The sequence below is a fragment of the Glycine soja genome, chromosome 7 (genome assembly GCF_004193775.1).
Source record: "Glycine soja cultivar W05 chromosome 7, ASM419377v2, whole genome shotgun sequence".
In the NCBI taxonomy this organism is placed as follows: domain Eukaryota; kingdom Viridiplantae; phylum Streptophyta; class Magnoliopsida; order Fabales; family Fabaceae; genus Glycine; species Glycine soja.
The window spans coordinates 32,809,431-32,836,104 of NC_041008.1; the positions used below are offsets into that span (position 1 = coordinate 32,809,431).

Here is a 26,674-nt window from a genome sequence, read left to right on the forward strand (position 1 = left end):
AAACCTGCTAGAAATCTCCACCAAATAGCATAACTTTGCCACCAAAGATTTTATCAGAACTTGATTTCGCCTTAATAACATCTCTTAGACTTTGATCAAGTGCTTCAAAACAGAATTTGTGAGCCATAGGGGCTTCATCCCAGATGATAAGACTTGCTTCATTCAATAATTCAGCCAATTGTGTTCCTTGATGAATATTGCATGTCGAGTCTTCAAATATAGGAACAAGAATTTTTAATTTTGAATGTGTTGTTTTTCCTCCAGGCAATAACAAAGAAGCTATGCTGCTAGAAGCAACCATAATAACAATTTTATTGTCAGCTCTCAATGAGGCTGCAAGTGTCTTCCAAATAAATGTTTTTGTTGTTCCTCCATATCCATATAAGAAAAACATTCCACCTTCATTTTTATTGACAACCTGAATAATTTGGTTATAAATTTGTGCTTGTTGGTCTGTAGGCATAAAGATTGTTCTGGTTTTAATAACAGGTTGAAATTCTAGAGTGAAACACAAGGGAGGAAAAAAAGGAAGGCACGTTAGTACAATAAATAAACCTGTCATTTGAGAAAAAAGGTTAAGGAATTCGAATCTAAGTTCTTCATTGTTGAAATTCAGCTCAAACAAAATGAGGTGGTTGTCTGCATGTGTTAGTAAATTTGCGTTCTCAGGATATGGCATGGAAGGATAGTCTTTAAGTGATCTTTGATTGGCTAGTAACAAATTTTCAACTTCAAACAATACCAGATTCATCAGATTGGAGTCATCAATATGTAATCCTAAGACATTTGAAAAGGAAGTTAGATAATGTTTATGATTAAAGTTTTCTATGTCAAGCTATATGTAAGCCAACCTAGAGTGTTTGATGATCTGCGATGACTATATACAATATCATCACTTAACCAATGCCAAGTTTTTTCCCATACTTCTTCAGGTTTGTTCATGGTACCTGTCAAAAGTAATAATACAAAAAGATTCCTTAGATAAGGTGCTGAGCCCCAGTCTTTTGCTTCCTGGATTGCAGCAATGAATTCTCTATCATCCTGTAAAAAACCCATAGCAAAACATGCTTCTTTACAAGTAGAATATTCAGCACCATCAACTGTTCTGATATCTTCAAATGAGATTGGTCATCTACAGACAGTCAGAATCATCCTTAAATAAAATAATTCCCCTATAGTTGGAGAAACCCATTGAAGTCTGCCAATAGTATAACCCTTTTTCCTAAGTTTCCAACATCGTTGTTTCTGGTTATACACGAACTTAGTCACAAATTCAGAATAAGTCAGGTTTTTACCTTCAACAAAAGCTTGGTTTGTATTCATCCAAGCTATAAATTTTGATTCAGAAATGCTTGGGTTAGAGAGGAGATCATCAATATCATCTTGGTCTTGGTAGAGAACGCTATGTTGGCCTGGAGGATGGAACTGTAGCCTCTCTACAGAAGGTTTTCTACCATGTATTGGAAAACCAAAGATCCTCCAAGCTGATTCACATGGAGAAATGTATTTGTAATAAAAAAAATATTTAAAATACAATCATAAGATGATTTACATATTAAACTTGGTTCATACCTGCAATCCAGATATTCCTTGATTTCATCATTTGGAGTGTTTGCAAGCGGAACTGTTTCATTGTCATCATGTACCATCACAGCCGTAACTCTATCGTATCCTTTATTGATGTACTTGAATAAATATTTGATAGAAGTGCTTTGGTTGCACCATTCAATATTTATATGTGCTTGGTAATTTTTCAGCAATTTTGGATTGTAGGGTACAATACATCTATTATCAATTATAATACCATTCTTGGTTATTGTCCAACCAGTATTTCTTCTACGATATATAGGATAACCATCTCCATCTATAAGAGTTGTGGGCTGAAACTTTTTTGGATAAAATCGACTACATTTTCCTTCCTTCATGCATGGAGATGCATGCCTCAAAATTCCACATAGACCATGAATCATGTGATTTTGGACTAATTTATAGAGTTCTGGATCATCTTTCTGTGAAGGTATTTCTGCAGATATAATATTATCAATATTGTTTGGAGATGAATATTTGTTGTTGGCGTGTAAAAATAACAATAAATGAACATGAGGAAGCCCTCGTTTTTGGAATTCCACTGTGTACATGTTTGTAGTTGTAACCAAATATGATTAATAGAAAGGTATTAAAGAAAACATAATTTACAATAAATTGCTTATCTATTTGTAGCACTACAAATAGGAATTAGCATCAACTTACATGCGACGACTTTGCCTAGCAGGTGATTCTTTGTAAGGTCTGATAACATTTGCTCATATTTAAGCTTGAAAATGCGGGAGATTATTTCTGGCTTATCTATTGATGTCAAATTCAAAGGTGTCAGGAGCCTATGAATTTCAGGCCAATTTGGATTGCAGGTAAAAGTAATAAAAAGATTTGGGAAGCCTACGTGGCTGCATATAGCTATGCCATCAAAATAAAGTTGATCCATGTAACGTGGGCTGCCAACAAAGGTTGAAGGTAAGATAATCCTCTTGCCTTGGCCTAAACCTTCTATATTTCCAGCTTCGGATGATTGCTGCAAGCTACAGAAATTATCAACTCTGAGTTTCTTTTGGTTGTTTCTAACATAGGAGAGTCTTTCGGATTCAATCATTGTGTATCCTTCAGCAACAAATTGCTGGAATAGTTTTCTAGAATGCAATAGAGTTTGACCTTCATTGGGTCTGCATTATAATCTATAAGCAAACCACTCTCTCATTGTAAGACGATTCCTTTTTCTTCTTTTCCCGCTTAATGTATCACGATGTAGAATGCCAGTCCTATATCCATCTTCTCCATAAGGAAACAATAGAGGATATTGTAGAGCTAGATAACTACAATGTAATTCATGTATCCTCTGCAATTGCCCATTTTGAGTTTCAACAAAAATATCTCTGTTCGAATTTGCATCAATATCTCTTACAATAAGTGCAGCAACTTCTAGGACACTTGGTATATTATACGTACGACCATCTTTTTCTCGACCAACAATCAATTTGAGTCCGACACTATGCACTTGAGTGTCTGATAATCTATCCCTTGCCATCCTAAAACTTTTTGCATGAACATTGTTTTCATCCAGCATTTTTTGCAAATTTGAGACAATATGTGCCTCTATTTCATTATAGTGGCTGAAAATCCAGATATTCAAATATATCAAAAATTAAGAGGATGTTAATGTAAAATAAACAATGGACATCAATCAAAATCAGGGATCTTATATTGGCACTGTGTTGTTAACTACCTCATGATGTTAATTCTATTTTGAACTTCATTTTCTGTTTCATAGATATATAATTGTGCAAATTTAGGTTCTTTTCCAGGCATTGGTAATAGACTTCCAATTCTATGATAGGGTTGACCCTGAATTCTGATTGTAGGAGGACCTCTGGAATGACCAATTGTTTTGTCAAATTTAATACCAGTAGAAGTAAATGCGAACATCATGTTATAAGTTCTTATGTTCTGTTGATAATTTTTTGCATAAGCTGTATTTTGCTCAAATAGAAGTTGCTGTAGAAATTTAGGTGGATTCTATAACAATGGAAGTTCAATCTTGCCATCTCCACAACATAGGCTAAATCGTGGGCTTGAGGCATTTGAACGTTTTGATATGTTTTCATGATACCACATTTTAGCATTACAATGTCTACATTGTATGAGCTGGTCACCAAGATCAAAATATTTTGGAATAATAACATTAGATATTAGACCATAACCGTAAGCATCGAGAATTTTTTTTATAGGAATGACTAAAATAGATATAAGAACATTAACTGGTAGAATACTTTAGAATATGTTTTATTGTGTCATTTAAAAAACAAAAAAAATTGTATAAGACATTTACCTCCTGTGTCCATTGAAGAATCATGATGCGAGGATTCACAGTTTGGATATCGAACTGAAGAAATAGTCTCAGATTCTACGAAAGTTGCAGTTAGGTATTTTGATTAGAAGTGAAATTAATAAGCAAATGAAGGAGATTTGTAATCCTACCTTCTGCTGATCCAGAAGTCTCATTCTCAGATGAATCGCAGATATTAACTTCAAAACATAAAAAGCATGATAGAAATAACAAATAATGATAATGATTCAATCCGAATGCTGAAATGACATGCATTGCTATAATCTTGCATCAAATCTATGAATTTCTTACCTTTTAACAACAAACTATATATGGATATTGTATCAACATAATTTACTGATATGAGCTGAATGTAAAGATATAAAAATGTTAACTTTGATAACACACAATGATCTTCAGCATCGTGTGGAGCTCGATCGGCAGTTGCATGAACACTATGAGGTGGTGTCTTTGGTTGGTTATAATCATCTTCAGTGTGGGATGAAGCTGGATTGAGACTTGCATGGACACTATGCTGAACATCAAGATGGACTTTTTGTTGTCTAATACGTTTTCTATTGCTCCTGGCTTTTGCTAAATCAGACTTGCTTATAAATCTATGGTTTTCCATGTTCCTATTGTGTTCAGTTGATGATATTGTAGTTTATATTTGGATACTGGAGTGTTGTTGGAAGGAACAATTATATTGCAAACTCAAATGGTAAAAGACATAAACAAACAGCGAGGATTGTTGAGGACATTGTAGTTGAACTTTTTTTGGTTAAAGCTTATTCAAATGAGCTCTATCATAATTAACTTAAGCAGTAAGTAATGAAATGCAACTAAAAGAGTGTAATAGCAAATTTGGGATTTACAGCTGGCAAAATCTGGATACTTTTAATTTAAATAGTAATGACATATGTACCTATAGACATGGATTGGTAAGATTGATAAGAAACTTCATATCAAATATGTTGCGAGCAATAGAAGTAGCATTCATTCATTGATAAAATATTTACCCTCGGCTTCTTTAAAATCATATCTTGTATAATACTTACAAACTTAACGACATTACATGATGAATACATGACAGCCATATTTGTTTCTTCTTGTATACATGCGGAACTGGATACCAGATTTTGCTTGATATATATAATAAATTGACTTAAATTAAATTAAACTCAGGCTATTAAGCTCGATACAGGTGTTGATCAATAAGGAATTTAATATCAAGTATGTTGTGACGAACAGAAGTATAATTCATTCATTGATAAAACATTTAGTCTGCCCTTCTTTAAAGTCATAGCTTATGTTATTTTATAAAAGTGTACAAAATTATATGATTAATACATGAGAGCAATTTTTGTTTCTTCCTGTATAGATGCGGAAGTGGATAGCAGATTTTGCTCGATACATATCATAAATTAACTTAAATTAAATTAAGCTTAAGCTATTAAGATCTACAGAGGCGTTGACCAAATTTGGTAATCAAGACATTTACTTAATCATAAACAACGAATCATCCACGCATGCTTCAGTTACCGTGGAATAAATAATGTTTTTTTTAAAATTTATTATAGAAAATATAATAAATCATAATCTCGGATAATAAATTAACACATCTAAACATTGTGCAAAAGATATAAACAACATGTCAGACTGGAATAATGCATGCTAGTATAAGCGTAATGTTTGACAGAATCATAGATGAAAATATAACAAATTAAAGAGTTCTATTAGAATTTGCAAATAAACAGGATGTTAGACTGGAATAGCCGATGCCATCCAGGATTAGACACCAAAATAAAACAAAGATAGTTCAATTACAATTTCCACAAAACCAACAAAAAAGCAAAAAGCGTTGGCTATTCCTAAGTAACAAAATCTATTCTATCTTCTCATGTTTTGCTAATTTGTTGGACGATAGCTGAGCTGGTGAAATCTGGGAGCTTCTTGCTTCATCATCACATTCATTAAATGGTTGTCGTTTTGTTGGTGTCAAGGGAAGTCCAATAAGTGGATCATGGTCTGCTGTTATAGAAATGAATTGCTGGATAGAACAAACAATAAGAATAAGTCGATGCAAAAGCTGAACTTTATGCGAATGGCAGTCAGGATTCTTGATCCCATTCAATAATGTTTATGAATGTGGATTAGAATCCTGGTCCAAATATGTCTATGAAAATACTATATTGGAATAAGATGGTAAAACTTAAAACTTACACATTCATCGTGGACAGGATCATTGGAATCAAACGATGTTGTAGCTTCAATCTTTGAACATGTCTGCATAAGATGTTGATTGATTCCGATAGAGTCAATGAAAAATAAATAAGCATATATAAATAAGATATACATATAACAATAATGAAGAGGAACAACTCCATAAAATAGGACCTCAACATCAGGCAACATGTCCAGAACATCATTAATTAAAGTTAAGTCACTGGAGCACTTCAAAACAGTAGAATTTTTATACTGCGGCTGAATTTTGACTTTGAAGGTGAACAGATGACCCAGTAGTTTATCAAGTGCTTTTGGGGAGGCATTTAAATCTAGATCACCATCCTTGAACAGGAAAAAACATAAATAAAATTAAACATTATGCCAACATGAAATTTTGTATTTTGAAATTATAGATACCTACTTCTATTTTGAGGGTGTTGACTTCATCAGCTGACTGCCCAATCAATTCAGTGCATTCACAATTCCACAGGAGAAATTTTGTGTTTTCATCTTTATAATTGACCATGACTTCAACTCTATATCTGGAAACATATATAATAGGGTTAAATACTAAAAAGAAATTAAAACATAAATATAGGGGCATAGAAATTTAAATAGCATAACAAAGACCTAAGCACAGCCCGATCATTATGTTTGCCACATGGGCACACAAATGGTTCTGGATAGACATCTATTTTCTTATAGCACTGAATGCAAGATGGATAACACCATGAATGATTGTCCATAAGAATCCTTGTGATTGTACCAACAGTAACACAAACAAACTCCTGTAGGAAATATTACAGCTATTAAATTCAGCAGGAGGCATCTAAAGAAACGATAAACAGGTAAACATATATAAGTGAATTACTTTGCAAAGGTTGTTTATCTCAGAAATGCTCTTTGCCTCTGACATGGAAATGAATGTCTCCCTTGATGGTAACTGAGCAGAACCTGAAGGCTGTGAACTCCACTGGGAACGACGTGTCAAAATTGACCGGATCTCAATGCCCAATTCTGAAAGCCTATACATAAAAAATCAATAACAGACCGAAGGAAAAAGAAGAAAACATATATTAATAACAATAGGAGGCAAATACTTCTGATTGAATTCTTCAATTAGTGATAGTGGTTCATTAATAGTCAGTGTAGAAGCCTTCAAAGAATTGCTAACCAAGCATGGATAGTATCCTGTACCACTCAGAAATGAAAGCATAAGTTGGATCCAATGAAGATGAAAAACAACTAACTATATATCATAGTATACCCTGGCCCTCTTTAATTCTGGCATTGGTCAACAACACAATAATAGGCCCTTCATTCTCATGCTGATCCAAATATTCCAGAAATTGGACACAATAATCGTCCCATAGAGTGCAAGACACCAATTCGTTACTGAAACAAAACAATTCATTATACAAACAATGAATTAACAACATACAGCCATGCAGTGATACAACCGTCAGTAACTCATAGAACATATTAGACATTTACCTCAAATTCATAAGCTTAAAAACAACTCTCTTACTTCTGGGTGAAATATGACGAAAGACAACCTCGTCAACAACACCAATGATGTCTAAAACATCAAGTAAAAATCAGTAACGGAAAACAAAACCCACAAATACTGGTGTTGAAATTAGAAATGTAAATCTAGTTGCACTTACCTACTAATAGGTCAAACTGTAATTGGCCAGCAATGATATCTGAAAAATCTACAAATCTATACTTTTTTAAAGGAACGCCATCTAAGCCACACTATTTGACAATGATAACTCCAATAAATGTCAATTTATATGGGTGATCACAAACTCTATACTGTCCATCATTCTTGGTGACTTTAAAATTATGCATCACATAACTACAACCTTCCTTCAAATCCATTTTCCATGCCTTTAACTGGTCTTGCTTACAGACCACGTGGATCTGATCACCCTATGAATAATACAAATATCTAATTAACGGCTACAAATAGAACCAATTCATGAACAAAATGAACAAATTAAGAACATACGTCAGAGTCAACAATGATCTTCTCAGCTTGTTCAGACCTGCCCGGTGTCCCAACAAACCAGAGATCGGTTATCCTTACAGCAAGTTTCAAAGTTTCTTTAGATCCATCGATGGTTTTTATCTTGTCAGCAATACATGCCATTAGTCTGAACAAAAAGTCAAACACTTACATAGAAATTGAAACCACAAAACAACCAGATAACTTGATAACAACAACAAATAGAATGCTATTTATTGAAAAAAAACAATGATAAGTTAGACTATAAATATGATGAATTAGATAGAAAGAATAATGGAGCTGACCTGATTCTGTTTTTTTCAACAGCCAACATGAGCAGCAAAAAGGAACAACAATATATAGTATCTATCAAACATAAAAAATTTCTGTCATGATGAATAACATCAGAGAAAACATGAATTAAAAAAATAGTGAATAGGCAACAATGCATAAATATGGACCAAAACTTAAGGCCCCACAAGCAAAAAAACATTGCAGGTATGGCCATTCAAGGTGACCTCGATAGGAAAATAGTACTATCGCAATGATAGCTTAGCTATTACCTGATTTTGCTTGACCTGCCTAAAAACATACAAAAAACAACACCAGCAAACAGTCCGATCGTAAAAAAGAGTAAGAAACAAACATGTATAAACAACACCAAACATGCATGTATTAAAACAAAACAGCTGTGACTGTAAAAAAATGTAAAAAAAAAAAAAAACAAAACCAGAAGAACTTAAACCAAAATGCACAACAACATGAACTCTCCACAAAATGGAAACTCCGACCAGCTGGAAAATTTAAACCCGATTTTGTTTGCCTTGGCTAAAAGCATAAAAAAAACACCACCCAACAGGCCGGTCGTTAAAGAGGGTAACAAACAAACATGCATAAACAACACCAAACATGCATGTATCAAAGCAAAACAATTGTGACTGTAAAGAAATGTAAACACAAAAACAGAAATGCAAGAACTCAAACCAAAATGCACGACAATAGGAAATCAACACAAAATGGAAAGTCTGAGCAGCTGGAAAATTTAAACCTAAGAACCAAGAAAAGTCTAGGAAACACCAAATGAGTACAAAAATTGAAAGCCTGAGAGCAGTTTCAAAATTGAACTTTAAATAATGGAGGAACAAAAACCAAAAAGAAAGAAACCAAACCAAGGAAAGAAAAGAGTGAGAGAATGCGCAAAGACAGAGTAAGAATTTCTTTGTTCTTGAATGATCGGGAATGCATGCAAAAGCTGGAGTAGTAGTTGAAGGAATGACCGCGAATGCATGCAGAAAGCAACAGTTGGAGCCAGAATCAAATACCCAAAAAACCAACAAATAGGGATTTTTTTTCCCGCGAATGTGTTTTATTTGTGTGTATTATTTAAGAAATGGATGTCTAATAATTTTAGTGTTGAAGGTGAAGCGGTCTTGGTGAAAGTTAGGAATGTTTGAATTTGTATTAATAGAGGTTATTACAATATTATTTTAAAAAATTAAGGGTATAATAATAATGATAGTATTTGAGGTTAAAGCATAACAACAGAGAAAAAAAAAACCCAACTTAGAGTTTATTGATAATAACAATAATAATAATAGTAATAATGAATATAATAAAATAAAATAGAATTTGATGAAGTGGTAAATTTTAATGAATAGGAAAAAATCATTTGTTAATTTGCATATTATTTTTTAATAAAAATCGTTTAAGCAGCAATGTTTAATTTGAATTCAGGAATCTTCCTGTAAGAATATAAATTGTTGTGCTAATTGATAATCAAAAGAAGACAAATTCTTGTAAACTTTGTAGGCCCAATTTAAATGTAGTTGTAACAATAGACTCCTATCATTTGTAAGGAAAATGATATCATGGTTTTTTTAAGAAAATTTAAATCCAGATTAGCAATATAATAATCAGACATGGTAAATTTAAATAATGTGGTAAATATGTTATACTAAAATGGAGATTGTTTTTTTTTTTGAAATATTGATAAAATAAGTTTGATTTTTTGTTTGGAAAAAAAAAACAGTTAACACAAATGCAGTAAAATATTACCTATTCTTTCATATAAAATTTCTATAAAAACAAACTATGGTAACCATATTTTATTTCCATAATTCATACTAATATTAATCATTTACTATATCTATGCTAAATCATGAATAACATTATAAATTCCATGATAAATATTTGTAGTGAAAAAAAATGACACTATCAATATAATTAGAAAGCACGGTTTTGGGAAAATATAATAAATGCATTATATATATTGAATGATAGAATAAAAACTATAACTCCAGTTATATATATTCAAATATCTACAATTGATATAATTCACAATATGACATGTATCATTATACATTTAAAATGTAAAGCCACAAAAATTGTTTTAAAAATGGAAACAGAAATTGGGAAGAAATGCATATAAATTGTGTCGAAAACAATGTAAGAAGAATAGTCTTGTAAGGAAAAAAGTTTGAAAAAAACGATGAGCAAATAATAATCATAATAGTATTTCTGATGTACAACAAAAACCATAATCGACGAAACAAAAGCTGAACAGGAAAAATGAAAACCGGAGAATAATAGCTGAAAACATAAATGTCAAACAAAATCCCCACAACAAAAACCAAATCGACGAAAGAAAAGCTGAACAGGAAAAACCAAAAGTGGAGAATAATAGCTGAAAACAAAAATGGCAACTTTTAACTAAAACCCAACGCTTAGATGGAAACAAAATGAAGAAGAAACAGAGCCAACGCAGCAGCACACGACACTTGTAACCAATTTAACCAAAAGAAGACACATGCAAAACTAAGTGGAGCAACCAACAGGCTGCAAGTGGGATGCGGAAATGTGCAAAAAACCAATAAAATGGACAGATGATAACCAAGCTTAATCAACATATAAATAACAAAATATAACTAAACAGCACAAAAGGATACTTAATTAACTTGGTTAAACCTTAGCAGGAAAAACCATTGAAGCAACAAAATAATAAAGCATAAATTGTCTGATACCGTACGGTATTTGAGTAACAACATTAATAAAAACATTAAAGAAATAAACAAAAAAGAGGTTGTGTCCATGGTGTCTGCACATTATCTTCAGCGGGAAAGGTCCTCATCATCCCATATAACTTCCTTTCTAAATACAACTTCCCATACATGTTTGTCAAATCTGAAGAAGAATATTACATCATCTCTAGGCATTAAATTATTTTCAGAGAGATATTGGAACCATGGCTGGGCAACAGATGGGACACCATCATGCATGGTGATTTTCCATTGTTGGCGTTTGCCATAGCCTCTCTGAACAGGAATAATTTTTTGTGATCTAAACAAAAAACTGAAAGCTGCTGGTGGAAGGACCTACATTGAAAAAAAATAGTGAGCGTACGACTAAATGTTTTGCCTGTATTGTATTTACAGTACTCAGGGTAATTTAAATTTGATCAATATTAAGACAAAAATTAAATAATAGAATAGGTTTGTTTTCATAAAGAAAAGTGGGGTGAGAAAAATAACATGTGGCCAGCGTTAAAACAAAATAAAACTAAATAATTTAATAGCATGAACATAATTGGGTGGCTAGCAAACAATTACCAAAGGAAGACTCTGTTGCATCATGTGTTTGGTGACATCGGCTATAAAGATGTGTCTCGTGGTTGTCAGAACCGACCTTGGATGACGCTGGCCAAAGGTAGGTCCAATGGCATCCACCTCGAAGGTGGTATTTTTGTCACCACTAAAAAACCGCAGGATGACACTGTCGTCAATTCCGTGAGTTCTTCTAAACTCTTTGAGGCCATCCGTAAAAAAGTATCGGCTATTGATGTGCCATTATTTTCTCCTATTTCTTAACCCTTTTTGCACCATTTTAAGTACTGATTAATCTTAATTGTCAAATTAATTAGTCAGTTTTATTATTTGGGCCCATTCAGCTAATTTGATGATTTTAATCTAATTTCAGGAATTAATGAAACATTGGGCTTGAATCCAGAATTGGGCTTGGACTTGAAGAGGGCAGACTATTTCATTCTACCAAAATTTTATCTTATCTAGATTTTATCTTATCTAGATATTATTTAGATTTGATCTCATCTAGATCTTATCTTATCTAGATTTGATTTTATTTTATTTATGGGCTTGGATTTAAAACAGATTTGTAAGCTTTGGGGCTGGAAAACTATATAACAACACCAAGGTTCTAGTTTAAGCCTCTCTTTTCTTTCTCCTTTATTTTCGTTTTTGCAATTCCAGTTCTGACTTTTCATTTTAGCAATAAAATTTTGTTCTTCAATCTATAATTTCGTTCTCTATTTGATTAATGGAAGGCTAAGTCCTCAGCGTTGTTTTCTCTTGAGGATCAAGCACAGTTCTCTTTGAGGTTCTATTATTATTGTTAAATTCTGTTCAATTTTTCCTCTTCACTAATTACTCAGAATTTGTTGCTATTAATTCATGCATTCTTAGTGCTTGATTAATTGTCTCTGCGCTTAATTTATGTTCATGCTTAATGATCGTTTATGAGTAATTGGTGTATGTGTTGCTTAATCACATAATGAATGCCTTATGTTGAATTTTTCTTAGTAATTTAATTTAGGGTTGGATTAAGTGGTTGAACTGATAAAGGATAAATTCTCGCAACCTAGGATAAGATACTTGCTTGTGAATAAAGGGGAAGCAAAGTGTTTTAATTCTGATATTTTCTAATTCACATTTATTTGTTGTTTAATTTACAAAAGCAAACAACCCCCCCATTCATTACTATTTTCCTACTATCTGTTATGAACATTTGGTTTATCATTGCTCGTTGGGAAACGACCTAGGATCACTTCCTAGTTACTACATTTTAATGTTTATTTGATTCGGGTACGACCTCGATCAAATTTGGCACCGTTGCTGGGGAACAGTGTCCAAAGGTTCATAATAGCTAGTGTCGTGTTAGTGTTTAATTCTTTCGTGTTGTGTTAGTATTGTTTAGTACCTTGTTATTTTGTTTATTGTGTGTTCTGTTTTAATTTTTCTTTTCAGCGCTTCCCCTGTTTCAGTTTTGGTGTTTTGCTGTAAATAGTGTTTTGCGACGGATTTAGCGACCACTTTTGCTGAATAGAACAAATTTTAGAGACCACCCTTGCTGAATTAATTGGGATTTTTTGTTTTGGTAGCTACAGTTGTTATTTTTGGCTGAATTTTTTTGTGGTCACTTCTTTTGATCCATATTTTGTGGGAAAAATAGTTGGAACCCTTTGTCTGGTCAGATTTGAAAGTTCCAAAAAAGTAGCAAATTTGATTTTTGTCAAAACTTCAAACAGCCATAACTTTTGCTCCGGTTATCAGAATCGCAATTATTATATATGTATTTGGGGTAGAAAAAAATTTCCCAAGTATTTTTGTCAAAACTTCAAACAACCATAACTTTTCCATAGGCCGGCTGAGGTCTCCTTCTTACAAAATTTGCAATTCTGTCAAAAGTTTTTTATTTTCCAAGTATTATTCTCTTATTTTTCTTAACTTATCATTTTTGGCTTCTATAGTTAGACTTTGAATTTTCGTTTGAAATTTTTTGTGCTATCCTCTCATCACTTTATAAGGTTGCTCACAAAATTTCAAGTCATTTGGATATCATTTAATGGTAGCTGTAGTTCAAACCTACATTGTTACTTGCATAAGAAGGCAACTAGTTGTGCATGCTGAATATATTGTATGACTAGAGGCAATCCACCTGACTTACAACCCTTTGATCCTAAGATAGATAGGACATTTCATAGATTAGTTAGACATCATTTAGTACCTTTTGAGCATCCTGAGCATTCTGTTATTGGTGATTTTGAGCATTATAGTTTTCAACATTCTGAGAACATGGCACAACCTCCACCCCGTGAAAGGACTCTAAGGGAAATGGCTGCACCTGATTTCACCTACGAAATCTTGTGCATCCAATACCCTGATGAGGATGTCCCATATGTTCTTAAAACTGGACTGATCCATTTGCTTCCAAAGTTTCATGGCCTTGCAGGTGAAGACTCGCACAAACATCTGAAAGAATTCCATATTGTCTGCTCCACCATGAAACCCCAGATGTCCAGGAGGATCACATATTTCTGAAGGCCTTTCCTCATTCTTTAGAGGGAGTAGCAAAGGACTGGCTTTATTACCTTGCTCCACAGTCCATCATGTGCTGGGATGACCTCAATAGAGTATTCTTAGAAAAAATTTTCCCTGCTTCCAGGACCACGACCATCAGAAAGGATATTTTAGGCATTAGACAACTCAGTGGAGAGAGCTTATATGAATACTGGGAGAGATTTAAGAAACTATGTGCCAGTTGTCCTCACCACCAGATTTCTGAGCAGCTGCTCCTCCAATATTTTTATGAAGCACTCAGTAACATGAAGAGAAGTATGATAGATGCTGCCAGTGGTGGAGCCCTTGGAGACATGACCCCTGCTGAAGCCAGAAATTTAATTGAGAAGATGGCTTCAAACTCCCAGCAATTTAGTGCCAGAAGTGATGCTATTGTCATTAAAGGAGTGCATGAAGTAGCCACGAATTCATCTTCATCAGCCGAGACTAAGAAGCTTGAAGGTAAACTAGATGCCTTGGTTAACCTGGTAACCCAACTGGCCATGAATCAAAAATCTGCACCTGTCGCCAGACTCTGTGGTTTATGCTCCTCTGTCGACCACCACACAGACCTTTGCCCTTCTGTGCAACAATCTGAAGCAATTGAACAGCCTGAAGCTTATGCTGCAAACATCTACAATAGACCTCCTCAACCTCAGTAGCAAAATCAGCCACAACAGAAAAATTATGACCTCTCCAGCAATAGGTACAATCCCGGGTGGAGGAATCATCCCAACCTTAGATGGTCGAATCCTTCACAACAGCAACAACAACAGCCTTATTTTCAAAATGCTGCTGGCCCAAGCAGACCATATGTTCCTCCACCAATCCAACAGCAACAACAACAACAGCCCCATAAATAGCAAACAGTTGAGGCCCCTCTGCAACCTTCCCTTGAAGAACTTGTGAGGCAAATGACTATGCAAAACATGTAGTTTCAACAAAAGACCAGAGCCTCCATTCAGAGCTTAACCAATTAGATGGGACAATTGGCTACACAGTTAAATCAACAACAGTCCCAGAATTCTGACAGATTACCTTCTCAATCTGTCCAGAATCCCAAATATGTGAGTGCCATTGCATTGAGGTCGGGAAAGCAGTGTCAAGAACCTCAACCAGCAACATCTTCCTCATCTGCAAATGAACCTGCCCAACTTCACTCTACTCCAGAAAAAGATGATGACAAAAATTTAAAGAGTAAGATACCTAACAATTTCTATGCAGGTGAATCTAAAGAGAAGCAACATATCCCTCTTCCATTCCCTCCAAGAGCAATTTCCAACAAAAAAATGGAAGAGCCAAAGAAGGAGATCTTGGAAACATTTAGAAAAGTAGAGGTAAACATACCTCTACTGGATGCAATAAAGCAAATTCCAAGATATGCTAAATTCTTGAAGGAGCTGTGCACTAATAAGCCGAAGCTTAAAGGAAGTGAAAGAATTAGTATGGGTAGAAATGTCTCCGCATTGATTGGTAAATATGTTCCCCAAATCCCTGAAAAATGTAAAGATCCAGGTACATTCAGCATACCTTGTATTATAGGGAACAGTAAGTTTGACAATGCCATGCTAGATTTAGGAGCTTCTGTTAGTGTGATGCCTCTGTCTATTTTTAATTCTCTATCTCTTGATCCCTTGTAGTCAACTGATGTGCTAATTCATTTAGCTAATAGAAGTGTTGCCTATCCTGCTGGTTTCATAGAGGATGTCTTAGTTAGAGTTGGTGAGCTGATTTTCCCTGTTGATTTTTATATTTTGAATATGGAGGAGGGATTTTCTAAAGGATCAGTTCCCATCATTTTAGGCAGACCTTTTATGAAAACTGCTAGAACTAGGATAGATGTATATGCAGGCACACAATCTATGGAGTTTGGTGATATAACTGTTCATTTTGATATTCTTGATGCTATGAAACACCCATCTGAAGATCTTTCTGTATTTTGTGTTGAAATAATTGACCATATTGTTGATGAATACATGACTGATCTTCATTCTAATCTGCATGCCTATCACTCTTCATGCATTGAGTCTGAAATTGTATTTGATCATATGTCTGAATTTGATGCTGAGAGTGAATCTGAATTTGATATTGATTACAGTTCTGGTGATGTTTTACCTCTTGAGATTGTTTTTATAGAGTCAGATAGAACTAACCATGTTTCAGGAAGTACACATACCTCTGACTTTCTTTATGAGGTACAGGCTGAGAAACCATCTCTTTCTACCACTATCTAGCCGCCCACACCAGAATTGAAGCCTCTTCCATCAAATTTAAAATATGCTTACTTGGATGATAGAAAAAGTTTTCCAGTAATTATATGTGCCTCCCTTACTGATGAGCAAGAGGAGAAGCTGTTATCTGTTTTCAAGAAGCATAAGAATGCTATAGGCTGGACCCTAGCAGACATTCCTGGTATTAGCCCATCCATATGTATGCATCAAATAAATTTAGAGGATGAGGCTAAACCAGTAAGACAGCCACAGAGAAGACTCAACCCGGTAATTCTTGATGTAGTGAAGAAAGAGGTAACCAAGCTTTTGCAAGCTGGAATCATTTATCCTGTCTCCGACAGCCAATGGGTGAGTCTCGTCCAGGTAGTTCTGAAGAAAACAGGCCTCACCGTGATAAAAAATGAGAAGAAGGAGCTGATTCCTACTCGGGTGCAGAACAGTTGGAGAGTTTGCATCGACTATAGGAGGCTGAACCAAGTTACAAAAAAGGACCATTTTCCACTGCCATTCATTGACCAGATGCTTGAACGCCTGGCAGGTAAATCTCACTACTGCTTCCTTGATGGTTTTTCTGGTTATATGCAAATCACTATTGCTCCTGAGGATCAGGAAAAGACCACATTCACCTGCCCCTTCGATACTATTGCCTATAGGAGGATGCCTTTCGGCCTATGCAATGCCCCTGGTACCTTCCAGTGGTGCATGATTAGTATTTTCAGTGATTTTTTAGAAAATTGCATAGAGGTGTTTATGGATGATTTCACTGTATATGGATCCTCTTTTGATATTTGTTTGGATAGTCTGGAAAAGGTTTTGAATAGATGCACTGAAACTAACCTTGTTCTAAATTTTGAAAAATGTCATTTTATGGTTGAGCAAGGTATAGTTTTAGGCCACATTATTTCCAAAAAGTGCATTGAAGTAGATCTTGCAAAAAATTTTGTTATTTCACAATTGCCTTACCCCTCTTGCGTGCGAGAGGTGCGATCTTTTCTTGGTCATGCAGGATTCTACAGACGCTTTATAAGAGATTTTAGCAAAGTAGCCCTTCCATTATCCAACTTGTTGCAAAAGGAGGTGGAGTTTGACTTTAATGATAAATGCAAAGAGGCTTTTGATTGCCTCAAAAGAGCACTGACTACCACCCCCACCATCCAGGCACCCGACTGGACAGCCCCTTTTGAGCTTATATGTGATGCATCAAATTATGCATTGGGGGCTGTCCTTGCTCAGAAAATTGATAAATTGCCTAGGGTGATATATTATGCTTCTAGGACTTTAGATGTTGCCCAAGCGAATTATACTACTACTGAGAAAGAGCTGCCAGCCATAGTTTTTGCTCTTGAAAAATTTTGTTCTTATTTGCTTGGTACTCGCATTATTGTTTATACTGACCATGCAGCTTTAAAGTACTTGTTGAAGAAGGCTAATTCAAAGCCTAGGTTGATCCGATGGATGCTTTGGCTCCAAGAATTTGACTTGGAGATCCGTGATAGGAGCGGAGCACAAAATTTAGTTGCTGATCATTTGAGTCGGATCAAACATGTGTCTGATGAGGACTCACCCATTCGAGATGATTTCCCGGATGATCATTTATATATATTGTATAGTATTTCTGATTCTCTTTCTACTCCCTGGTTTGCTTACATTGTCAATTATTTAGTTGCTTCTGTTTTTCCTCCCTTAACATCTAAGGCTCAAAAAGATAAAATTAAAAGTGATGCTAAGCATTTTATTTGGGATGACCCCTACTTGTGGAAATTGTGCAGTGATCAGGTCATTAGACGATGCATTCCAGATCATGAGACTGACTCAGTCTTGCAGTTCTGTCATTCTTCCGCACCGGGAGGTCATCTGGGTGTTCAAAGGACAGCTCGCAAAGTGCTTGACTATGGCTTTTATTGGCCCACCATCTTTAAAGATGCGTGGAAGAATTGTAGCACTTGTGAGCAGTGTCAGAGAGCAGGAAGTGCACTTACATGGCGACAACAAATGCCTCAACAACCTATGCTATTTTCTGAGGTGTTTGATGTCTGGGGTATAGATTTCATGGGCCCTTTTCCTGTATCTTTTGGTTATGTTTACATTCTCCTTGCAGTTGATTATGTTTCAAAATGGGTGGAAGCCAAGCCCACTAGAACTAATGGTGCTAAGGTTCTTGTAGATTTTGTTAGATCTAATCTGTTTTGCAGGTTTGGAGTACCTAAAGCAATCGTTAGTGATCAAGGAACCCATTTTTGCAACAAATCAATGCATGCCTTGCTTAAAAAGTACGGGGTTGTACACAGGGTATCCACACCATACCACCCCCAAACCAATGGACAGACAAAAATTTCTAACAGGAAGATTAAGAGAATTTTAGAGAAGATTGTGCAGCCAAGCAGGAAAGATTTGAGTACCAAGCTAGATGATTCTCTTTGGGCACATAGGACTGCCTACAAAGCACCCATAGGAATGTCTCCTTATCGGGTTGTCTTTGGAAAGGAATGTCATCTTCCAGTTGAGATTGAGCACAAAGCATACTGGGCAGTGAAGACCTACAACTTCTCTATGGATCAAGCTGGTGAGGAAAGAAAGTTGCAACTGAGTGAGTTAGAAGAGATCCGCCTAGAAGCGTATGAGAATGCCAAGTTCTACAAAGAAAAGACTAAGAAGTTCCATGATAGCATGATAATTAAGAAGGACTTCATGGTTGGGCAAAAAGTGTTATTGTATAATTCTAAGCTTGGACTCATGAGTGGTAAGTTGAGGTCTAAGTGGATTGGTCCTTTTGTTGTTACTAATGTTTTTCCTTATGGTACAATTGAGATCAAAAGTGACTCCACAAATAAGAGCTTCAAGGTCAATGGACATCGACTTAAGTCATTCCTCACAAACTCTTCTTTAGTGGACGTAGTGGTGGAAGAGACTTCCTTACTCCACCTTACTCTTCCTCCACCATGACTTAGGGAGTTTTTCTTTTCCTATCTCCTTCTTTACTTTTATTACATTTTTCCGATTCTATTTGATGGTTTAATTACTTTTAATCTTTTAATTGTGCTACATTGAGGGCAATGTGTTGTTTAAGTATGAGGGGGGAGTGTTCTTTGGTTTTGGTTTTGCTAGTTTTGTTAGTTTTGTTTGTGTTAAATTTGTTAGGTTTGTTAGTTTTGTTGGGTTTCTAGTTTAATATTTTAGGTCAATTGTGTTTGCATGTACAACTTTGCATATTTTTCTTTGAATTATAGGATATGTTCAAGAAATGGATAATTGTTCTGAAAATAAAAGTCTCTTGACATTTTGTGATTTGAAATCCTTGTTTTTCCTCTACACGTCATGATAGTTTTGAAAGCTTAATTTGAAAGTGATAAGTTTACCTTTGTGAGAATTTGAGCCATCCATCATCATAATCTTTTGGTGTGTTTTGCCCCATTGATTGCTTGCACAATAGCCTTGACTTGATTCTCGTTGATGCTTCCTAATTCACATGCATATTTGGAAATGATTTAGGCAATTTTGTTCTTATAAGCTTCTAGCCAAATGGACTTACCTTGAATTAATTCCTTTGATAGCCCCTTTGAGCCTATGTTCCCCTTTCTTTGTTTTGAAGCTCATTACAAGCCTTAAGTGAAAAACCATGATATCACCTTACCCTTAAGGAATTTTGGAGCTTTGGAATTGTTTTGGGAATAAGCTGGGAATAAGTGTGTGTGTGGGGGGGGGGGGGGTATGTTTCATTGGAAGATATAATTTTTGGCCATGCTTAATGTTTTATTTTGGCCATGCTTGATGTATATATATATTGCCTAGTTCTTGCTTTAATCTTCAAATTCGTACTATTCAAAAAAATAATTTCAATTGCTGCAAATTCTGCAAATTCGTACTGTTCAAAAAAAAAAAAAGAGAAGAAGAAAAGAAGTGAAGTTGAATAAATGAGGTCTTGTTATGAGGACTTGATTTGGGAGCCTTGGTTGATTTTGTTGATAGTAGAGGGTTTGGGTTTACTACTTGTGCTTAATTTCCACTTATTCCCCATTGCTCCTCTATTCCTTTGGGATTTAGCTACTTATTCCATATTTTTTTCCCTACCTTGTCCTTGGCCCCATTACAACCTTTAAAGACCTTTTGATCCTCATGTGCATGTGTTTGTCAAGTTGTTTGTCAATTTTAGAATTTTGCCAAGTCTATGTGGTGTTTGTTTTCATAGGTGCTTCAAGGGTAAACAGTAGCCTAGACACTTGAGAGATAGAGTGTATATCTTGTGAGGCTTAATCATTTTTCATTATTGAACTGATTAACTATTTTTCCATGAGTGGGTTGCTTGGATGATTTTCACGAATGTCTTGACTCTTTGGATCTCTTCATGTTAGATGTTACCCATTCCTTTCATTCCTTGATGTTCATTGAGAAATATGTAAATGTTTTTGTTTGTCTCTCTTTGATATCCTTGGATTTTGTTCTTTATTTCATTTTGCCTAGGAGTGCAAAAGCCTAAGTATGGGGGGTTTTGATGTGCCATTATTTTCTCCTATTTCTTAACCCTTTTTGCACCATTTTAAGTACTGATTAATCTTAATTGCCAAATTAATTAGGCAATTTTATTATTTGGTCCCATTCAGCTAATTTGATGTTTTTAATCTAATTTTAGGAATTAATGAAGCATTGGACTTGAATCCAGAATTGGGTTTGGACTTGAAGAGGGCAGACTATTTTATTCTACACAAATTTTATCTTATCTAGACTTTATCTTATCTAGATATTATTTAGATTTGATCTCATCTAGATATTATTTTATCTAGATCTTATCTTATCTTATCTAGATTTGATTTGATTTTATTTATGGGCTTGGATTTAAAACAGATTTGTAAGCTTTGGGGTTGGAAAACTATATAACAGCACCAAGGTTCTAGTTTAAGCCTCTCTTCTCTTTCTCCTTTATTTTCGTTTTTGCAATTCCAGTTCTGACTTTTTGTTTTAGCAATAAAATTTCGTTCTTCAATCTATAATTCCGTTCTCTATTTGATTAATGGAAGGCTAAGTCCCCAACGTTGTTTTCTCTTGAGGATCAAGCACAGTTCTCTTTGAGGTTCTATTATTATTCTTAAATTCTGTTCAGTTTTTCCTCTTCACTAATTACTCTGAATTTGTTGCTATTAATTCATGCATGCTTAGTGCTTGATTAATTGTCTCTGTGCTTAATTTACGTTCATGCTTAATGATCGTTTATGAGTAATTGGTGTATGTGTTGCTTAATCACATAATGAATGCCTTATGTTGAATTTTGCTTAGTAATTTAATTTAGGGTTGGATTAAGTGGTTGAACTGATAAAGGATAAATTCTCGCAACCTAGGATAAGAGACTTGCTTGTGAATCAAGGGGAAGCAACGTGTTTTAATTTTGATATTTTCTAATTCACATTTATTCGCTGTTTAATTTACAAAAGAAAACAACCCCCCCATTCGTTACTATTTTCCTACTATCTGTTATGAACATTTGGTTTATCATCGCTCGTTGGGAAACGACCTAGGATCACTTCCTAGTTACTACATTTTAATGTTTATTTGATTCGGGTACGGCCTCAATCAAATTTGGCCATCAGAAAAAAAGTATCGGCTACCATATCTGCGAAGCCTAATAAAATGTGTGGTTCCATTATGTTGAAACAAAACATACGTCGGATAATATGGCCTCCACTGTCTATGGTAAGACAGTGGAACCTCAATGATGTTCTGCAGGGAAACATGTTAACATTAATTAAAATAATTTTGCTACATATGAAATAAGACAATAGGGTAAATGGTTGAATGTTGACCTTGGAAACACGGAATGCAGCCGAAAACCGTATTGTCGTCAACCAGTTTGATCGATCCTATAGCACAAAAATTAATTAAATTTGTCACAGAACAAAACAGGGAATAATTAATCAAAATCTGGATAGAAAAAAATTAAGCACAAATAGTACACATAAGAAAATATCAAAGTAAAAGTGAGGTTGTTTGTATTGTGTATATTAGGGCAGACAATATTGAATGACTTGTATTACAAAATTTCTATGACCCTGAATTTTTAATGTAGAAAAGTTTTTGTTCTGAAATTAGTATTATAAATTATAAAACTGAGAGAGTGATTTATATATGACCTCTAACAGACAACAACCCTTGAATATGGATCGTTAATAAATTCCAAAAAAACCTAATGTTGTCAGAATATTCAACAAGCATGAGGGAGCACTAAAAATTAGGATCAATATATGGAAACATCTTGCAATTTAATACGAAGCAACAGAAGAGATAGGGAAAAAAAGTGATCTTTTTCTGGTGTAGCAGTCAAAATAGGAATTAAATTTGGGAGTCAAAATGGGTAATGTTAATCAACAAAAATATATGTATGCATGTACTCAAAATGTCATCTATAACAGATAATAGGCTCTTAATCCATGTATAGAATAGAAGAGGACAAAAAAAAACCTTGCTTGTAGCCGAGGATGAATGTGAAGCCATGCTTGTCTAGGTTGAGTTGAAATAGGAGTCAGATAAGGGATTAGTGCTATACCTTGGTTAAAATATTGATCAACTTGTCTAAAGTTCTTCTGGATGATAAATATAAATGAGTAAAAATGAATTGGGTGGATGTGTAGAAGCGGAATGGTTTTTGGAGAAGAAGTGGGAGACTCACTGACTAATTGGTTTGTGCCTTCGAGGATTGTATGTGAAGAGTCACATATGCAACTATTTGTAAGGTTTTTAGGCCTTCGAGGTTTATATGCGTATGTTTTCTGCGGAATGTTTTGTGCCTTCGAGGATTGTATGTGAAGAGTCACATATTATAATAATAATAATTATTATAAATATATGAGATGATTTTTTTTGTAAATTTAATGTGCAGGAGAATATATAATAGAAATTTCTATTATTGAATGATAGTCCATTTTGGTTGATAGATCAGGTAACAACTATTTTTTTGTCCTTTTTTTTTCCAAAATCAAAGAAATAAAAAATAGTCATTTTTAAAAAAAAAGCTTTAAAAAATTGGAATGAGTTAATTGGTTATAAATTAATTAAAGTTATCAAATATATCATCAATTAACTCTGAAATAAATGTATAAAAAGGAAAAAAGTAAGAATTGAGTTAATTGATGATATATTTAATTGATAATATATTATTTAATTGAGTTCAATTAACTCTTCATCATTGTCCATAGATAAACGATTAATATAATATAATAATTACAACAATATAGGTATATAGTCTTTTGACAAAATAGATATAACTGCATGGCAAGGAAAAAAAAGGAAAAATTGTTTTTGCAGATTTCGATCAAGACAATTAGGATAATAGAAAAGCGATTAATATAAGGTTATAATAACAATTATAGAAGTATACACCATTTTGCTCAAACAGCAGAACAAAAGAATAACAATATCCAAAGCAGTATAGACAAAATTTGCCAAAATAGGTATTTTATTAACGTGCTAACAATTGAATGCTATTGTAGACTGCAATATAAATGAGTGCTTGATTTGGTGTCTGAGACCATTTGAAAAAACACAACTTACCATTTGACTATGCTGTCTTAGCAAAAGAAGTTATATTTGGTGATGGTGCAAAGAGATAGAGGCTTAAATAACTAAATGCAAAGGACAAAAGATTAGAATTGAGTTAAGTTGCATTGTATTGGACAATGATGAAGAGAATGCAGTAGATGACTTTGTTATCGGGGATCAGTTGTATTCCCCTGGTTTCCAATTTTCTTGCCACCTAGACTTTTTCCTTTTGCAAACCATAAATAAAATTTGAGCTAATGTTTAAAATTAAAAAGATTAAACATTTATAATATATCTAATGTTCAAAGTCAAATAAGTTAATAAGAAAGAGACCATGCAGTTGACAAAATGTTTATAAAACACAAAATGATAGAAAAACGAAAGCACATAAACTAAATCTAGTAGTCCCAATTCTTTCTCCGGCGGATGACAATTTCCCATATTTTGTCAATGCTCCTGTAATAGAAGGACACTTCATCACCGTGGGAGAAATTATTATCTGCAAGGAATTGATACCATGGTTGTACAACATATCTGCGCCCAACTCCACCGTCAACCACCACGACATTCCACTGTAATGGAGGTCCAAATCTCCAAAGAATAGTCATGTGTCGACCGCAGGCATTTACATGCGGCATGGCACAGTTAGGGAGCCTTTGCATGGGAAAAAAATAGCATGATATATAAACATGAATTAATAAGCAACATTAAAAAGGTTTTCATTGTTACCAGTGGTCCTGGTGCACCAAGCATCAATTGTGTGATTTCAACTGTCCAAATATATTGTCTTGACATGAGTTGTGGCCTCCTATAAGTTTGGCATTTTTGTGAGGGAATGAAATAAAGATCAAAGATGGATTTGTTGTTGCATGCCAAGAATTTAATGATCACAGATTCAAAAATTGATAAATATTTTCTGAATTTGTCCAGGCTTTCCGCAAAGTAGACTTTTCCATGATGCTGCCTTAGCCTGATTTGGTATGTTATTCCATCATATCTAAAAGTAACTAACTCAAGGTAATCTGGTGCCCATTGTCGGTGGTAAAAGGATGACACTTCTATCATGTCCTGCAACAAAATCATAGCAAGAAAGCAAATATGAAACTGAATAAAGAATAAAAACAATTGGTATGTAACATTACCATATCATTGCGGAATACTACAGTGAATTGTAGGATTAATGGTTCTGTGTGAATTTGATATTGAATCTGCAGTCAGAGGAAATGCAAAAATATAAATCAAGTATGGTATTGAAATAGTAAAATTTAAAATATGTGGAGAATGACAACAACATAATTAAATGAATCAATCTATCATCAAATGACTAAAATGAAAAACTTCCAAACTTAACAAATATAAAAGTTATGCAGCATTCTGACTGGTGTAAATGTGGTTATAATCTTTTGGATCAAACTTTCAAGGTAATACTCATGCGTAACTTAACAGCTCACATTAAGTCTATTTTGGAATTAAACATTGAGTTGAAAACAGGCTGCTGACATAAAGTATTTTTCCAATGGAATCTGGATTAATAATCAAAATAAAAAAGCCATGGCCAAGTTTTCAGATTGTTTCAGTTGGCCAGAAAGCAAACAAATATTATTGAATATGAGAGACCAATATAGATCGAAATTCCGTATTGTAGCAGTATTATTCCCTATCCAAACACAATTGAGGTAAAGAATAATGGTAAAAAAAGGATTTGTAACGTGATAAGACACTCGAAGTCATGAAAAAATAGAACAAATAACAATTTTCTAACATGTTATATATGGTTTTTTTAAAAAAAAACAGTTATGAAGCTGATTGGAGAATCATGTGCTACATTCTTCTCATTATGGCCATGATTGATGTTAATTGGAAAATTTGTGTCATGGGATTGGCTCACTGCACTCTTTTCCTTTTAAATTGTGGATGTGCTAAGTTAGTCGTGGAATCTGTGATGCGTTTGTAGCCTACGAGTATTTGGCTATAACACAACCAAAACATACACTGAAGGACATAAGCTAAGCCAGAATTGGGAAAAAAAGGAAACAACTAAACATGCATAGATATTAGGAAACATTCGACCCATCATCATCATCGCTCTGTCAAATACCAAATCCATGTTGAAACAACAGTCCCTGCAAAACACACAGTGCATGCACGAAACAAAGCCTGAAAAGGCAAAACCAAAACAGCGAAAATAAACAACATTGCTTGCCAAACACAACATGCATGGATGAAACAAAATCCCGATAGCAAAAACCAAAATCGACGAAACAAAAGTTGAACAGGAAAAACCAAAAACGAACAATAATAATAGCTGAAAACAAAAATCTCAACTTTAACTATTTAAGCATAAAGGAAAACACAAAACATAGAACTGAGATGGAAAACAACAAACTAAGATGGAAAACAAAAAAAATAGGAAAGAAACGGAGAAAAAAAATGAAGAAGAAACAAAGGCAACGAAGAATGAAATAAACAAAACACAATGAAGAAGAAAGAAAACAGAATGGACCGGCAATCCAGCAGCACATGACACCTGGAAGCAATTTAAGAAAAAAAAGACACATCAACCAATACGTGGAGCAACCAACAACCTAATTGCTTTGACACTGACCTTGCTTGTAGCTGTTGATGAATCAAAACTGCTACTTGTATTCGTTAAGTCAGCGGATGATTTTGAAGCCAT

The 26,674-nt window shown here is 34.3% G+C and overlaps 1 protein-coding gene and 1 non-coding gene across 2 annotated transcripts; both read right to left on the reverse strand.

The window, feature by feature from the left end:
- Positions 1-5,762: 5,762 nt before the first annotated feature.
- On the reverse strand, positions 5,763-26,674 carry LOC114420599. The gene is made up of 16 exons (XM_028386454.1): positions 26,603-26,674; positions 26,492-26,524; positions 25,140-25,205; positions 25,010-25,065; positions 8,118-8,262; positions 7,961-8,038; positions 7,771-7,861; positions 7,598-7,682; positions 7,371-7,498; positions 7,204-7,294; positions 6,975-7,128; positions 6,734-6,891; positions 6,525-6,645; positions 6,275-6,445; positions 6,101-6,163; positions 5,763-5,927 (listed from the first exon to the last, which is right to left on the reverse strand). The coding sequence occupies exons 1-16, from the start codon at positions 26,672-26,674 to the stop codon at positions 5,763-5,765; spliced, it is 1,677 nt and encodes a 558-aa protein (XP_028242255.1).
- LOC114420801 lies at positions 14,356-14,462 on the reverse strand. The gene has a single exon (XR_003668434.1). It is a non-coding gene; the product is annotated as a small nucleolar RNA R71 (small nucleolar RNA).

Excerpts from the sequence above, each read along its gene's own strand:
- LOC114420599 (XM_028386454.1), bottom strand. The coding sequence starts at position 26,674 with ATGGCTTCAAAATCATCCGCTGACTTAACGAATACAAGTAGCAGTTTT. Across the intron at positions 7,683-7,770 it reads ACAGTTTGACCTATTAGTAG|ACATCATTGGTGTTGTTGAC; the intron begins GTAAGTGCAACT and ends TTGATGTTTTAG. Across the intron at positions 6,164-6,274 it reads ACATGTTGCCTGATGTTGAG|ACATGTTCAAAGATTGAAGC; the intron begins GTCCTATTTTAT and ends CATCTTATGCAG.